At 43.4% G+C, this 16,860-nt stretch overlaps 2 protein-coding genes across 3 annotated transcripts; both read left to right on the forward strand.

Annotated features, from left to right (window-relative positions):
- Positions 1-807: 807 nt before the first annotated feature.
- On the forward strand, positions 808-12,777 carry LOC136966192 (X-linked retinitis pigmentosa GTPase regulator-like). The gene is made up of 16 exons (XM_067260634.1): positions 808-950; positions 1,176-1,301; positions 1,556-1,648; positions 2,649-2,711; positions 2,827-2,985; positions 3,149-3,298; positions 3,430-3,588; positions 3,692-3,847; positions 4,024-4,148; positions 4,433-4,618; positions 4,955-5,108; positions 5,378-5,475; positions 5,808-5,867; positions 10,279-10,465; positions 10,633-10,745; positions 11,377-12,777. Exons 1-16 carry the CDS (start codon positions 920-922, stop codon positions 11,587-11,589), a joined length of 2,073 nt encoding a protein of 690 aa, XP_067116735.1. The 5' UTR covers positions 808-919; the 3' UTR covers positions 11,590-12,777.
- Positions 12,778-13,116: 339 nt separating this feature from the next.
- LOC136966193 (proline-, glutamic acid- and leucine-rich protein 1-like) lies at positions 13,117-16,815 on the forward strand. 2 transcript variants are annotated; one of them, XM_067260636.1, is made up of 6 exons: positions 13,117-13,421; positions 13,876-14,163; positions 14,346-14,594; positions 14,781-14,882; positions 15,151-15,920; positions 15,984-16,815. In XM_067260636.1, exons 1-6 carry the CDS (start codon positions 13,361-13,363, stop codon positions 16,452-16,454), a joined length of 1,941 nt encoding a protein of 646 aa, XP_067116737.1. In that variant the 5' UTR covers positions 13,117-13,360; the 3' UTR covers positions 16,455-16,815. The 2 variants fall into 2 exon arrangements, with proteins under 2 accessions (XP_067116737.1, XP_067116736.1); XM_067260635.1 differs by having other exon boundaries at positions 15,151-16,815.
- Positions 16,816-16,860: the final 45 nt, after the last annotated feature.

The raw sequence follows: 16,860 nt of genomic DNA on the forward strand, positions 1-16,860 counted from the left end.
GAAAGTATAGTATGTGATCTCTATAACGCTCAACCTGGGATTGTCAACCTGGCAAAGTGCAGCAAAAGTAGGCACTATGGAAATTTACCAAAAACGTAAGATGTGTAAGCAATGTTAGAATTTCTTCATTAAGAAACCATTGTAGGTTTGATATGTTGATATGTAATTATTATGTGTACTTTAGACCATGTAGAAATATTTTATGCTTGTCTCTTGCAAACAGAGAAAAAGAAGAAAAGTGGCTTCTGGAACAAGATCTTGCACTTCTGGGAAATCAAAGATCAGAAAGAGGAGGAAGAGGAAAGGAGAGCCAAACTGTTAGCGTTTGCAAACTATGTGGATGGTTTACAAAAGGCCAACAAACAAGATGTAGCCTAACCCAGGGTTACAGGGCACAAATTTATTAAAATGTAAAAGAAAATGATTTATAACAAGTAACAAATAAATAACTATTATCTTCACAAAAGTGATATACAAAAGCTTTTACACAAAGCCTCTTAATAAAAGTTTATATATTGAATGCTGAATCAGTCTACAGTGTATTCAATATATTCAAGCAATAAATCACAATTGACAGACCATGGTATGATTATTATATCACAGTTCAAAGGTATTTGGCCCGACGCAGAGGTCACCAAGGAAGTCAGAGTCAAAGTTTGAGTATTGTAAATGAGTAGGAGCTTCAGGATTGTGGAGTAGGGTGTACTGTCAGGCCGTGACTGGCTATACACTCCTGCACAGTAGATGGCGGTGTTTGCTCTTTTAAATTGGATGCGATCCGCCAATCAAATTAAAAGAAGAAGATTACTCGAGTACCCGACCAACAGTTGCCAACACAATGATACAGCTATCCTAGCTGTCTAGCTACAGTAGCTAGATAATAGCGTTGACAAATCCGATTAGGATTACTACTACAACTATGGCCGGGGAGGCGGTGGACGATATACCTGGTAATAATTTACAGACTTCCAACAAACATCACAAATTGCCAGCTACCTAGCTAACGTTAGCTAGACTGCTGTCTAAATTCAAAGTTACCGATGCTTTATCAATTACGCTTGCTATCGAGCTATCCCTGTTTCCATGATAACAAACCGAACGTTACCATATAGACAAGACAACACAAAGTCTCTAGTCTAGCTAGATGTAACCCTGTTTCTTATATGGCGTTTCAGAGTCGGGAGCAGTCTTTACCTTCGGAAAAAGCAAATTTGCAGACAACATTCCCAGTAAATTTTGGCTGAAAAATGACACACCCCTAAACATTGCTTGTGGAGATGAACACACAGCATTGATTACAGGTAAGGATAGTAGAAAGACAGATCCTTCAACTAACTGCATTTATACAATGTAGAAATATTAATATTTTACACACCTGATGCTAAGCAAGTGACATGTTTCCTCTAGTGCAAATTAACCTTTAATTTTCATTGTCCCAAAAGGGTCCAGGCACGTGAAAGCAGTGAAATAGCTGAAATAGCTTATGACTCAACCACTGTCTTGGCTACTTTCAAGAATTGTCATATTGAAAAAAGTGTCATATTTTTTCCTCCAGAAAATGGAAAGCTTTTCATGTTTGGCAGCAATAACTGGGGTCAGCTTGGTTTGGGATCAAAGACGTCCGTGAACAAGCCCACTTGCGTGAAAGGTTTGTCTGACTATAATTCTTCACAATCTGATTCAAAGCAATGTGTTAGTGCTTCATAATTGGTGATGCAGTTATTAACTATTTAAGTATCAGATACTTAAATAGTTAACTGCATCACTAGTTAACTACGTGGACCCCTCGAGATGTCTTATAAGACATCTCAAGGGGTCCACAATCTAGTTTAATCTCCCGAGCTGGAGGCAAAGCGATGGGCTATGGAGCAATATCGCAAGCTGATGAAAATGTGTAGGCTACACAATGAAATTAGGCTACACCATCTGAAGTGAAATATACCTTAAGTACGATACGATAATATACAGTGTTTCCCTCAGGATTTTTTTTCAGGGGGGGGCGGTAGACCAAACTTTTGCCTCACATTCATTTTCAATTGAATGACAGGCCCATAAATCAGTTTGAGATACCTGTAAGCGCAAACAGGTAGTCTAGCAAGAGAAGCGAATATATTATATGAGTTTATATCATTTGTGACGAGCAACGTCAGTATATTGTCAGTCAGAACGAAACCAGCTAGCATAACACAGCTATCACAGTATATGCATGGAAGTAAATGCTATTACTACCACCACACGGAGCCGCTCGCGAGGAGCAAATGGGGGAATTCGCTCGAATTTAGTTACTCTCATTGGATCTCTAGTGTATTCATCGACAGGCGATTAGGTGTAAATAACAACGTTGAGTGAAAATTGGTCGCAAATTAATTGAACTTTTGAGGCAACGAGCAAGAAGAGAATTGCCTGTGTAGGCTGTGTGAAAACGGCTTTATATCGCGCGTCCGTTTTTTAAATATTTTTACATTCTTTTAGGAGGACGGGATGTCGTTTTGGAGGGGCTGGCAGCCCCTCCAAAACAATGGTAGTGGAAACACTTTAGTAGTTATTGCAGCAGACAATGGTTCACAAAGCCGTTCACACTCCAAATACTTGGTTGTAACCCTCCATCAGTGTATCAAAATATGTTTTTGTTTTTTTGTCCTTCAAAGCTTTGAAGGCTGAAAAGGTGAGGCTGGTGGCCTGTGGGAGAAACCACACAATTGTTTATACATGTAAGTCCTTGATGTAAAATATTATATAACCTTTTCAAAGAAAAACCTGGATGATATCCTGTTGCTTTTATTCCTCAAGAAATTGAAGCGTGAGCATGCATCTGTGTTTCCACAGCTCGGGGACATGTCTATACCTCTGGCGGAAACAATGAGGGTCAGTTAGGCCTGGGGGACTATGAAGAGAGGACTGCTTTTCAGCTGGTAAACTTCTTAAGCACACACGGACCAATCAAAATGCTTGCTGCTGGCTCAAACACATCTGCTGCTCTGACTGGTAAGATCCCTTTGTACTGGCCTAGTAACTATTCACTTGTAATGCTTTTAAAACATAAAGCAGTAGTAGCTTCTTCACTGTTAAACCAATATTAATTGCTATCCCAACCCATAAGGCTCTTTGAGTATTGAAAGTAGTATATGTATTCACCACCTTTTCTTAGAGAGTGGGAAGTTGTTCATGTGGGGAGATAATGCTGAAGGCCAGATTGGCCTGGGTAAGGAGAGCAATGTCACCACCCCCCAGGAAGTCACAGTGGGCTATTCCATATCCTGGGTGGCCTGTGGTTACTACCATTCAGCCTTTGTCACAGGTGAGTTTTATTAGCTTCTTAGTCTTCTACTTAGTCCACACACATCTGACTCATTAGGAAAACATTCAGTGCCAAGACTAGTTGACTGGAGGGTAAATGAAAACAACATATTTTTCGCTCCTTTTTTTCAGTGGATGGTAGGCTGTTCACGTTTGGTGAGCGAGACAGTGGAAAACTCGGGCTTACCACTGACCAGCTGGCTGGTCACCGTCTCCCCCAGCTGGTCAGGGGCGTCACGCAGCCAGTCATTAAAGTGGCATGTGGAGGTGGACACACCGTGGCACTGACAGGTAGCCAAGCTGGCAAACAAAATGTGATGCCTTTTAAATCTTTTCCGGGATGTATTGACATGGAGACATTGAGACTTTTTTTTTTTTCCTGGTTTCCCTACAGAGGAGGATGTGTACACGTTTGGCCTGGGCCAGTTTGGCCAGCTGGGCCACGGAACATTTATCTTTGAGGCGCGGCTGCCCAGAGCTCTTGAGCACTTCAGGAAGGGGCGGGTCCAACACATCATGTGTGGGGAGAACCACACGGCCGTGATCACAGGTTAGCCGACACCGGTCAACGCCCACGAGCCAAAAAACGACACACACACACCCGCCGCCGTCGCTCTATATTATGGGCGCGAGATGTTTGAGTCGATGGCGTGACCGGACTTGTGCGTTGTGTGGGTGATGTGGCTGTGTTGCAGCGTGATTGACCTGTGGTTTTCATGGTCCCAGACAGTGGCCTCCTGTACACGTTCGGGGATGGAAGACACGGGAAGCTGGGCCTTGGAGAAGAGAATTTCACCAATCAGTTCAAACCCACTTTGTGTTCGCGCTTCCTCAAGTACAATGTCAAAGCGGTATGTGTTTAAAAGAAGACTTTACGATATTATAGATGTATTTTTTGTAATAACATTTTCAACCCAACCCTATGATCATGTAATAAATAATAAGTCAAAATGGAGATCGATTCTTCATCCAAAGTCATTGCTGAAAAGTGCCTTCTTTGCCCATAACAAACAAAAAAACTCTATTCAAACATCTCCTACTTTTACCTAAATTGTTGTCATGAAAGAGTGTCTCCTGAACGGCAGACGGCGATCACGCACTCCTGTGTGACTTCCCATGCACGTGTGTTTTCCAGGTGACCTGCGGTGGCTGTCATATGCTGGTGCTGGCCAGGTACAGGGACAAGAGCTGTGAGGAGGTGACCATGGAGGAGGACGACGTGACAGAGAACTACCTGGAGAAGTCTTACACAGAGCTGCTAGGAGACACGTCCACCAGCCTCACCAGGAGTCTTTCTGCTAGGGTCAGGAGGCGAGAGAGGGTGGGTACTGGCACAGAGGGCCCAGTAGGCACTGAGTCAGACCAGTGATGCATTTGGTTGTAGACGTTTTAATTTAAAATTTGGCCTTGTCTAATTGTACATGTAGTCTTTATGGTAGTTGTATTTAATTCACTGTGATGTAAATCCTATTATTTTGGGTCCCTTATAGCAGTATCTATCAGGTTGTCCATAAGTGGGCCACTGAGAGTTGAGAACGCCAACAAACAGGATTAACGGCCCTTTATTCTACACTTAAAGCTTTTTAGACATCATGTTAGGTCAGGTGACATTTTGTGTTCCCCACAGCGAGCCTGAGAGCTTGTGTCCTTTTCCCAGGAGCGCTCGCCCGAGCAGTTTGGCTCCATGTTCCACACCCTGCCCAGCCTGACGTCCGGCCACCTCAACCCCCTGTCAGTGTCCAGCCAGCTGGCCCACAGAAAGGTGCACAACGACATTCACCAACACAGGAGCACGGGCTCAAACCAGAAGGGTACCTACAGAACATCTCACTATGTCTCTCCCTCACTCTTCACCAAGGAGCTTTCTAAGGTTTCCAATGAGTCAACATCACTGTCCAGAGCAGTACCGCCTGTTGATATGTGTCAACTGTAACATCATTGTAATCTATACTGTCTGCCCTGATCTGCTATTCCAAATGTGAACTCCACCAAATGTTTGCCGATAGTGGCTGTCTAAAATGGAATTATTTAAAAGATTTGGGATTTTAAATCATCTGTCTTTGTGTAACTCTTTGGAAAGAGTGGAGAAATGCAAAGGAGGGAGACTGTCCTGTGGACAACCTAACAGACAACGTCAGCGTCAAAGACTTGGGAGACACAACTGACTTCTTAAATATGGTGAGTGTTAGCCCAGTCGCTGTCAATGCTTGTTTACTCCTGCTTTGAGAAAAGGTTGGTATTTTCATTACCAAACTGTCACAAATTCCATCCAGACTGACTGGAATCGGTCTAATTATGTATATTTAATGAAATTGTTTCAATTTTTCAGTTTGGAGAATTTTATGTACAAGATTTAATTGACAATGATCAAATTAGGTCCTTCATATTACAGTCATATGATTCCAAAGATTTTTCACTTTAGTCTACTTTCATCCCATACTCATTAACTACTCCCAATTGAAGATGGGGGGAGAATTCCTTTTTTTAAACAAAGGTTATGTTTCTTTCAGACTCACGTGATGAAAATGGACCCCAGTGACAAGACACTGACGTTGTCTCCTGTTCAGAAGGTAAGAGAAAGATTCTAGATATTTACTAGACTAGAGAAGCTACAAATGGCCTTTTATGGCAAATACTGAACCAAGTAAAACTTAGAATTCAGAGCGTCGTCTCTCATTCACATCATGCTGGTCAGACCTCTGCTTCTGTGCGGACACATCTTTCACTGTGTAACACCGTTGTTCTACCTTTTCTCATGTTACCATCAAGTTCTGCCCTCTCCTGTCTCTGCATGGTTTGACTCTTTCATTTTTTCCTTCTTCTAACGCTGTCCCTTTTTCCATCTCATGCCTTCTGGTGCCGGGATAGAGGAAGGGTAAGCTTGCAAGAAGGCATGTTAATGATGGTGCGATGGAGGAAAAGAGGGGCGGGGAAAGGGAAAAGTGTAAAGAAACCCAACTCCCAGCAGAGGAGGACGCCCCCAAACCCTCTCCGTCCCCTAAGAGGGCGGAGCTCACCCAGCGAAAGGCACTGCCCGGTGCTCATGCTTTTCAGGCACAGAGTCCTCACCTCACCTCTCGGCCATGGGCACCTCAGAGCAGGGGCAAGGAGAACCTCATCATGGCTCTGCAGGCCATCAACCCCACAGAAATAAAGGCCGACTCCGCCAGCTCCAAGGCCGTCAGTGTAGGGGGCGTCAGTAAGGCAAAGTCGAAACCGCGTCCTTATGCTCAGGCGGCATCTAGGGAGGGGAAAAGGAAATTGATTAAGGCTGAGGACAAAGGAGGTTGTGTGAAAGGGAAACCCATTGCTGACTACAAGCCGAAGCAAATGCAGCGTGTAGGATCCAGAGGTCAAAGTGTCGAGGTCACCAAGGCACTTGTAGAGGTCAATCCTAAATCTATAAAAAGGTCAAACGTAGAACAAGTCAAGTCCAAGGAGAAAGGTAAAGCTGTTATGGTAAGAAGTCAGCATGGAGATATAAGGAGTGCACCAGGCAAAAAGGTTCTAGAAAAGGCTGCCAGCAACCTTAAGCCCCCTCATGTGCTCTCAGAGGGCACTGAGGGTGTAACAGCTAAACCACACGAACCTCACTTTGAATCTGACGGTCTCAAGAAAACCAAAAATGAGAGAAATGCAAAAGCACAGATCTCAAAACCGATCAAATCTAAGGACGACCAACAATCTGAACACACGCCAAAGCACAGTACACAGCAGAACCTCCTCACCCAGGTGACCTCTCTAGTGTCGGACCCAGGTCTCGAGGGCTCTCTGAGAATGGTGAGAGCTGTGGCTGATGTTATCCCATTTGGCTCACCATCGAGAAGTGAGTCAGCCTGTTTTAGCCCACAGGCTCTGAAAGTCAAGGACCCAAGTTTGTCTGGCAACGCCCGAAGCTCCGCGAGTGACTCACTGGACTCTGAAAACTCTGAATTGGGCAAGAGGACTGCTGGTAGCATCAGTATAACACCAGGTTCCCTGGAGCAGGTGACCGAGGAAAGAAGCTCCAACGTGGATCCTCAAGACAAGGGAGAAGAGCAGGAAAAAAGTAGTGGAGGGGAGGAGGAGGAGGAGGAGGAGGAGACCTCGGACGAGTCCCAGCGAAGCGACGATAGAACACCCGTGAAGAAGGAGAGTGGACGCACTGGAGATGAGGGCGAGGGAGGGGTCGGAACTAGTGCAGAAAGTACGGACGGACACAAAATCGATTTTGTTGCTAGGCTCACAGATAGTCAGGAATGTGAGCCGTTGCTGCGAGAGGATGAGGATGGAGAGATATCGGAAAGAGAAGGTAGCGAAGGAGAGGAAGGCAAAAGTGGGACAGGCACAGAGCGTGGAGGGGAAAGTCAGTCAGAGTTGGAGGAAAAGGAGGATGGCTCCATGGAGGAGGAGCAAGAGGATGAAGGGATTAGTGGGTCGTCGGAGGACCAGGGAAAGAATAGCGTTGGGAGGGGAGAGAGCGAAGAGAGTGAGGAGGAAGAGGATGAGAGTGCAGCCATGTCAGAGAGTGAGGAAGAGGAGGAAAGTGGAGGGACATCAGAAAGGGAGACAGAGAGCATGAAGGAGGAATCTGACTCTGAGGAGGAGCGCGATGAAGAAGAGGAGGACGGAAATGAGGTCGAGAGTGGTGAAGAGGAGGAGGAGGAGAGTGATTCTGTCAAGTCTTCTGAGGAGGAAGAAAGAGAGAGTGAGGAAAATGATAGTGAGTCTTCTGAGCAAGAAGAGGTGGCGAGCGAGGAAGCGGAGGTAGAGAGTGGGGAAGAGGAGGAAGAGAGTGGGGAAGAGGAGGTAGAGAGTGGGGAAGAGGAGGTAAAGAGTGATTCTGTAGATTCTTCTGAGGAGGAAGAAGAAAAAGAGAGTGAGGAAGATGAGAGTGAGTCTTCTGAGCAAGAAGAGAAAGAGGAGGTGGAGAGCGAGGAAGAGGAGGATACGAGTGAGTCTGACAAGTCTGCAGAGGAGGAAGATGAGAGTGAGGTAGATAGTGAAACAGAGGAGGAAGGTGAGGAGGAGGAGGAGGCAGAGAGCAGTGCAGGCGAAGAAGAAGACGAGGGCGAAGGAGAAAAGGAAGAGGTAGAAAGTGACATGGATGAGGGCGAGGGAGAAGAGGAGACCAGTCAGATAGCTGAGGAAGAAAGTCAAGAGGAGGAGCAAGAGGAGGAAAATGAGAGTGGAAAGGCGGAGGAGGAAGTCATGGAAAGTGAGGCAGAGGAAGAAGAGGAGGCAGAGCAAGAAGATGAAAATGAAGAGGAGGAAGAGGAAGAAGATGACAGAAGGAAGAAAAAAAAAGATGATGTCAGAAAGAAAAGCAACGCAAATCTACGAGACGGATCCTCTGATGCCAAAGCTGTCAGGACTCAAGCAAAAACCAAACTGAAGCCTACTGGTAAGGGCCAGCCAGCTAAGAAATCTCATGATTCCCAGCAGTTCTGGGAGGATGTCTTACCACAATACCTCAACCTAAAATGATAGATAAAATGATCTGAACCAGACCATCATTTCTCAGGATAAACTTAAACACCAGTGGATCGATGATTCTCAGTTTTAATGTTTTTATACTTTTATCTGATATATTGATCCAAACTCAATACTTTCTGTCTGCCTGTCAGAACATTCTCGTTGTCTTTCTCTCATTGCCTTACCAATACACTGAAATGTAAATCCCCAAATGCAAAAGCTTGACGAAGCATGCAGTCCGCTCAAGTCACTGTTGTGCTAATGTTACTACTGCAGAATGTGGTTTGTGTGTACTTAGCAATCCCTCTGCCTTCCCACTAAGTAATTCCTGTAACAATTGTAACATAGCATTTGAAGGAGCAATTCCTGCTAAGTTTAGAATCAGCTGGTTCTCAATCGCAATGTATTTACTAAAGGTCTTCGTCAATGGTGTGTGCTTTGTAGTAAGAATAGTTTGAGATTTGCTGTTTTTTCATGGTTGAAATTGTCTAATAAATACGTAGACACAATGGTGTCAAAGTATCACATTCCAAATCTTTCCATATTTCTATATATGTAGTTTCTACAGGAATCTTTATGAATTACTAACTAATTGTGGAAACACACCAGTTTGCATCAAAGGTATTTGTGTGATCTACTTCAGGTGGGGTCCCCATTCAATTTCCTAAAAGGCTTCTTCCCCTCGTGATAGCCACCCCTCCTGTGACTGGTGTAGTGATCCACTCCTAGAACCCTTCCCCTCGTGATAGCCACCCCTCCTGTGACTGGTGTAGTGATCCACTCCTAGAACCCTTTCCCCCGTGATAGCCACCCCTCCTGTGACTGGTGTAGTGATCCACTCCTACAACCCTTTCCCTCGTGATAGCCACCCCTCCTGTGACTGGTGTAGTGATCCGCTCCTAGAACCCTTTCCCTTGTGTTTGTGTTTTCTACCGTGGAACTTACATTTTCACGCCCCTTGGACTTTTTGACATAGCGTGTTCTGCTACAAAACAGAATCAAAATGCCAATTGGAACTCTCACGCTTTGCCTTATGATGAAACCCCAACCTTCACATGATCAGGATAGAACTAAGAAAGAACTGGTTGTTTGTCCAGAGCTAATTTGGGCTTATTACAATTCTCACTTCAATGCACTTTGATTCTCATTTTAGCACTAGAATGCACGAGAATGTGTTAAAAGCCAAAGGGGGGATGTAACCAAGTATCACTAAAGATATTTTCTTTGTAATTGATATCTATAGATATATTTGTGATATAAATGTGATGTTATTTTGTAGCTAGTAACCTGAAAAACGAATGGCATGCTAGAGGTTTGAGTACATCAGAGGTATAGTGTAAATGAAATGGGCCCAGTGGCATTCTTCAGAATGATTGCTTTCAGTTCCATGACAGGGACATTACATTTTCATTATTTACTTTGACGTTTTATGTTCATTTGTCGAGTCCTTACATATTGATTCATTTTGTTCATTCTTTCCGGTTTCATACTCTTAAGTTTTTCTCCAAACCCTGTCTCCTCTGACAGGATTTAAGATCTGAAGCTGGAAGAGGAGATGAAGATGTAGAAGGAGAAGAAGCCGAGGAGGAAGAGGAAGAGGATGAAGAAGTAGAGGAGGAAAACGGTATAGAGGAGGTGGAGACAGTCCAGTCAACAGAAATACCAAAACCAGAACAGGTGAAAGAAGAGACTCTTCCAGTTTGTGAAAAAACAGGTAATTTTAAACCTTTCGCCTGTGCAATGTCCCCCCCCCCCCATCAGAAAGGTTCTAGAAAAGGCTGCCAGCAACCTGAAGCCCCCCCTAACCCCCCCCCCCCCTCCCCCCCCCATGTTGTGGTATTGGAGGATTCTTTAACTATACTATATGTATTTTGTCATCAGCTAACAACTTTGGTGAGTCCAGTTTGGAGACTGAAAAGATGACTGAGCCTATCTCCGCACCACTGAATGGAACATGTGACACATTAAAGAGCCAGCCAGCAACCAACAAAAAGGTAGGAGATTTTACGTCACACAGAATTAAGGACTGCACGAGTAAATAAATAGACAACAACATGATTATTACTTATTTATTTTTTAATTGTTTGCATTATATGATCTCTGATACATCTATGGTAGGTGTAGGAGACGTCAGTATTGGTGGATTAGGTTAGGAGTGTGGAAGTGGTGTGTTCAAATCAAGCAAGAATGAAAATGTGCAAGGTAGGAAATTACATGACATGAGTTTCTGACCATATGGCTTGGACATAAAGAGAATAGTTAAATAAGTAACAATATGCATATGGTCACCCTTGTAACAGTACGGTCCATTCATCCTTTTGATTAAACTCTTCACTGCATGCCCACCAACTATGCCCTTATAGCCAAGACTCATGTGTCATGTTATAGGTAACTAATGACCAATATGCAAGCCATAATGTTGACTAAAACAAAGGTCCCAAAACACGTACAATTATGCAGAATAACACAATGGTATGTTGTGGGTTTTCAGATTATCATGTACAGTGAAGCGCCATCCTAAATTGCTGACATTTCCTGAAGGGAACTTCAAGTTACTTTTTAGCAGTAATGTTTAGTAAACTGAATTCTGTTGCCAAGTCATCGCTGTCCTCCTACTCTCCTCAGCTGTCACTGTTTAAGAGATTATCCTCCACCAAGGCCAAGCAGGTGTCGGAGAGAGACGCAGCCTCAAAAGAGGGCCTGGTGGGGGGAGAGCAGCCTGCCGAGGGTACCTCACGAGCCCTGGAGGGCAAAGACTCTGGTTCCAATGGGGGTCAGCAACAAGCTCAGACCCCTGCCACCAAAAGTGCCCATTCTGCCACCTGCACCATATTGTGACCCAACTGACTGGGGGAATGAAGGAAGATTGACCTCATTCGATGGTTTGCGTTGTATGTATCAGGGGTAGTCAGTGGGTGTATGTCGACAGCCATCAGACAAGCTCACAAAACTTTTACTCAAGACAACAACAATAATAACGGCCACTATGACAGAATAAAAAGAAGGAAGATGGTTTTGGTTCAGCGACAGACAATATTTATTTTGCATAGAAAAAATTGTTTGAACTTTTGTGGATGGACAAAATACATACATCACAGGATACCCAGAAATAAGGTCACCTATCTCCTTTTTGTAGTGCAATAACAGAAAAGTGCACTGTCAATCTGTTGATTATAGAAAGATAGGAGTGGGTTAGTGGGACAAAGGAAATAATTGTAACTCGTTAAAGAGCTCTGAACCGCCAGGACTGGCACGGTCTGCAGTGTCTGAGAAACTGTCCATCTCATTTCAAATACAACGGGTAGCTCTGCACAATGCCATTCTTGCACAAATAATTGCCTTAGTGACTTGAAAATGGCTGTGTGATTATTTTTCTACAAATCTCTGGAGTCCATGGAGTTGACGTTAAAAAGGAGTGCACTATAGCTGTACATCATAACAGTACCTTTTCTACTGCTGTCTACCACTTTATGAAACCTTTTTATGATTAGATATTGTATTTATACATGTATTTGCTATGTTTGACGTGCACAATGTGTGATACTCTTTTTTTTGTGTGTTTGATATATTTTATCTGTGAATAGAAGGGTACAATAGTCTTTATTATATAAAGCAAGTGGGGTTGTGGTTACAAATCATTCATAATTTTTTTTGTGTTTTTGCCTTTCTCTAAAAGAAACAACTCACCAGCCCAGTGGCACTTGCCCAACACTTCCAGGGACTGTCAAAACAATTTGGGTTAGCCATTTATTTGTTGGATTCTTTGCGTTACAGGGGTAAAGGAGTAGGTTGAGTAGGTACAGTCTAGTGTTTTCTGGGTCATGATTGTTTTGCAAGGCAAAAATCCACCGTAGCACCAAGCACTGCATCAGGACCTCAATCTGACTAAGATGGTCCTTCTGTTTTGGAAGGGGACAAATATTACAATATTAATATTGCTACTAAGATTCCAAAATGCAGCACTTTGAGTTGAATATCCATATAGCACACTTGCACTTTAAATGAAACATTTTTTTCTGGAAGATTACAGTGATATTTTGAAATTAAATATTATTGTGAGAATGTAATTGTATGTGTTATTGTTATTCTCTAGTCTAGACTCAATTTGATACTATAGGCCTTACATGCTGGATACAATTGAAAGTGTAACTAAGTTAGCCAATTTCTGTTTCATCCCACCCTTTCATATTTTCAATTGTAATTATTATTTTCACATTTTTGCTTTCTGGTAAAAATGTGTGAGTATTTGTAGGGCTTCCTCAAACGCTGGAAGTGATATGATACCTGTACCTGTCCACTAGGCTACACAACCCCTGTATGTGACGTCGATGACAAGGCCCATTCCAAATGTCCAACCCTCACAGACTCAAGGACTTTAAGCCGCGTTCTCGATTTTGCTTTGAGTAGCCATAGTAGCCTAAATATAGGATTTGGGTTTTTAAAGAGGTTTTAGAGGTTAGCAAGGTGAGCCAGGTGGCATTTCATTCAAAGACTAGTCATGCAAATTACCTGATTTAATTGGATTTCCGCTTCCATGCTATCTTCATAGTCATGAGGTTTACAACACGTTTTTACGGTGATTTTCACTTTTACTTTAAGTTATAAGATCATGAATTTCCAATGGATTTCGGGAGTAATTATTTGTTGTGTAATACTTGGACAATTAATCGGTAAGTTTTTTCATCAGGGATATTGGATTTAAGGGAAATGTCATTCATTCGACTTTCTGACCATATTGAGGAATTTGTCTACTAATGACGCAGTATCTGGAGTTTTGCTTAGCTCTATGTCCGAGTAGCTTGCTATTATTGATTTATCTCTAGATCAACAAATGTTCCTTTCGAAGATAAAAAAAAACCTACATTTAATGTAGCTATGTAGGCTACATATAGGTAAACGAGTCGATCTACAGATTGAGTTTGAGACTAAAACTTTTCAATTTAGCGCAAGCCTATGCGGTTGTATTAACAGACTGTCAGGGCTACAGACTAGCTTGGGTAGCCTAACATTTTAATTGGTGAAATAAATGCCTTCAACTGTTCAAAAAATGAATCTAGGCTATACCTTGATGCAACATACAAGTAATAACGAGGTATTTTGGTTGTGTCGTTATTCATGCCTTAGCTGGAGACGTCCTGTATGCCCTTACAAGTGGAAATGTCACTATCAATCCTCAATTTAAAGGAGACTTAAAAGAGATCCTTTGGAAACACGATGGTCACAAGGCGGTTGAATGGGATTCAACAGAACATTTTCAACACTTTCGAGAATTTAAGGGAAGAACAGAATTAAATACAGAGACTGGACAAATCACCATCAACAATTTGACCGATCAACATAGTGGTACCTATGAAGCAGAGGGAGTTGTTGATGGGCAAATGAAGATTTTTAAGCAGAACATAGAAGTCTTGGGTAAGTGTTGTTTTCAAAATTACCATCGACATCAAACCAGTTTTTCAGGTTTGAGAGGAGAGACCTGAGATACAATCATATTCTAACTTCCACAGTTGTACAATGGAAAGGAGGGGGGAGATTTGAAGGAATGCGTAACTAACTTTTGCTCTGTCAAAAACTCAATCTATGTCCATTTACAGACCCTGTGCAGCCTAAAATCAGCTGTGAGCTCAACAACACCATAGCTACACTGAGCTGCAGAGCAAGGGGTCCACAGGTCAAGTACAAATGGTTAGGTCCTGGCCAGGAGGAGGCAACATGGAGTCAAGAGGAAAGGGGACCCAGCTTTAGCAGTCATTCCTCAGGCTCAGACAACTACACCTGTGTGGCCCGAAACCCTGTCAGTGAGAAGACCCAGTCATTCTACACGAAAGACTGCCCACCTTTAGGTAAGAGGTAACACTTTACAGTACAGTTTCCTTTTCATATTGGTTTTTTGAATATATACATGAGCTCTTTATATTTTAGAGAACAATACACTCAATGTTTGGAGTTTGGAATGCACTTTAATAATAGGACATGCTTTTCATAAGTCTTCAGATGTTTACATTCATATTATAATGTGTGTGTTACAGAACTGTCGAGGGAAACCTACGTGAATGTGGTTACTGGGGTTTTTGTTGGTGTGGTTGGCCTTGTCGGTCTCTTGATTGGCATGATCATCTATAAAAGAAAAGGTAAACCCGAGCTCCATCGAAAAGCATTAAAGACCAATCTGCTCTCTAATGTGTATCTCCTACTATAAGACTTGTTATATCGTATCACTCTAATGTTGTGTTTAACAACATTTACATTTAGTCATTTAGCAGACACTCTTATCCAGAGCGACTTACAGTAAGTACAGGGACATTCCCCCGAGGCAAGTAGGGTGAAGTGCCTTGCCCAAGGACACAAACAACGGTTACTACTGATTTCCCTTCCTTCTCTGTATTTGTGTGCATCCAGGCAAAGGAATTAAACAATGTGGAGAGAGGGGTAGAAGCATTTTGGATCATCAAGATGTTGCTGCTCTTCAGCCGGGCGAGAACGGACGAGTCTGGACTGAGGCAGACAGCCTCATCCCAGGACCAGGAGGAAACGTGGCTGAGAGAAACCAGGAGCCATTTGGGAAGGAGTTCCAAAGTATGCCCAGCAAAATACATGATGTCAAGGATGTAAACAAGGTCAACCTGAACAGCGAGGAGGTGAGAACAATAGAGGCCGAGCATGTGGACCGTCAGATGTTGCTGGAGCAGAAAACTGGAACACAGAATTCAAATGTTACACAAGCCCTACAATTTTCTCCTGGAGGACAGCCCCCACCGAAGCCTCCTCGAAAACCTGGCTCCATCAGAGGCCCCTGTCCAACGCTTGTCAGGGACAAACAGTCAGTCCCCTGTCCAACGCTTGTCGGGGACAAACAGTCAGTCCCCTGTCCAACGCTTGTCGGGGACAAACAGTCAGTCCCCTGTCCAACGCTTGTCGGGGACAAACAGTCAGTCCCCTGTCCAACGCTTGTCGGGGACAAACAGTCAGACATTAATACGGGTAACTATGCGAAGCAAAGTTATCAAGAGTCACCTGTCTGGTTTCCAGATACAAGAGGGGCAGGTGAGGATGAGGTAGAAAAGAGAGAGATGAGTATCGAGGAGGGAGGCTTAGATTACGAGGAGGTGGGTAAGGATGAGGTAGAAAAGAGAGAGATGAGTATCGAGGAGGGAGGCTTAGATTACGAGGTGGGTGAGGATGAGGGAGAAAAGAGAGAGATGAGTAATGAGAAGGGAGGCTTAGATTACGAGGTGGGTGAGGATGAGGGAGAAAAGAGAGAGATGAGTAATGAGAAGGGAGGCTTAGACTATGAGGAAGGGGGTATGGATAGAGAGGAGGGAGGTAAGGTTTATGGGGAGGACGAAGAGCATAAAAAGGGGGTGCATGAGGAAGGAAATAAAGAGAAAGGAGATGAAGAGGAAGTAAGAAAACAGGATACGGGTGGATTTGAAATAGAGAGGGAAGAAAAAGTGGAAAGCTGTCAAGGTGGAACTGAATGTGAGGATAAACGAGAGGGCCAATTGCCTGAACTAAGGCCCAATGAGCAGCGGACAGATGCGGAAGCCAGCACTCACTGTGGAACAGGAAAAACCACCAACCCTTCGGAGAACGGCTCACAAAGACAGAGCTGTCACAAATCATCGCCTCCACCCTCCAACCTACGTTCCCCACCACCTGTGCCCCCAAAGCCATCAGTAAGACATAATGCTAGGCCTACATGAGAGGTGACACTGTCATATATGGAAGGTGTCCACACATAAATATCGTGTGATCGGACACTTTGTTACATTACCCAAGTGGTCCTTTTAACCAGCTCACGACCATTCGAAACCAGTTAATAGTGTATAGCCTACCTGCATACGTGCACAAAGTAACAAATGGAGACCAATGCAGGTGCGATAGATTGATTGTAATAAAAAGGCAGCTTGTGGGAGGAATATTGTCTATATGTATTTTAGACGCATTGCATGTGGCTACTAGCCTATTCTATTACATTGTATGATTGAAATTCTTGGGGTTATAATTCTGTTAATCTATGGAAATGGTTACCACTTCATTTGTGATTGTCTGTCAATAAAATGTTTTTTTAATGACTCATTGGAAGGGTGGGACGTCCTTCAGCCTTAC

Source organism: Osmerus mordax, chromosome 22 (assembly GCF_038355195.1).
Source record: "Osmerus mordax isolate fOsmMor3 chromosome 22, fOsmMor3.pri, whole genome shotgun sequence".
Lineage (NCBI taxonomy): Eukaryota > Metazoa > Chordata > Actinopteri > Osmeriformes > Osmeridae > Osmerus > Osmerus mordax.

Coding starts and splice junctions, on each gene's coding strand:
- LOC136966192 (XM_067260634.1), top strand. CDS start 920: ATGGCCGGGGAGGCGGTGGACGATATACCTG. Junction 3,589..3,691: donor ACACACCGTGGCACTGACAG/GTAGCCAAGCTG, acceptor GTTTCCCTACAG/AGGAGGATGTGTACACGTTT. Junction 5,868..10,278: donor CGTTGTCTCCTGTTCAGAAG/GTAAGAGAAAGA, acceptor CTCCTCTGACAG/GATTTAAGATCTGAAGCTGG.
- LOC136966193 (XM_067260635.1), top strand. CDS start 13,361: ATGAATTTCCAATGGATTTCGGGAGTAATTATTTGTTGTGTAATACTT. Junction 14,164..14,345: donor GCAGAACATAGAAGTCTTGG/GTAAGTGTTGTT, acceptor GTCCATTTACAG/ACCCTGTGCAGCCTAAAATC. Junction 14,883..15,150: donor GATCATCTATAAAAGAAAAG/GTAAACCCGAGC, acceptor GTGTGCATCCAG/GCAAAGGAATTAAACAATGT.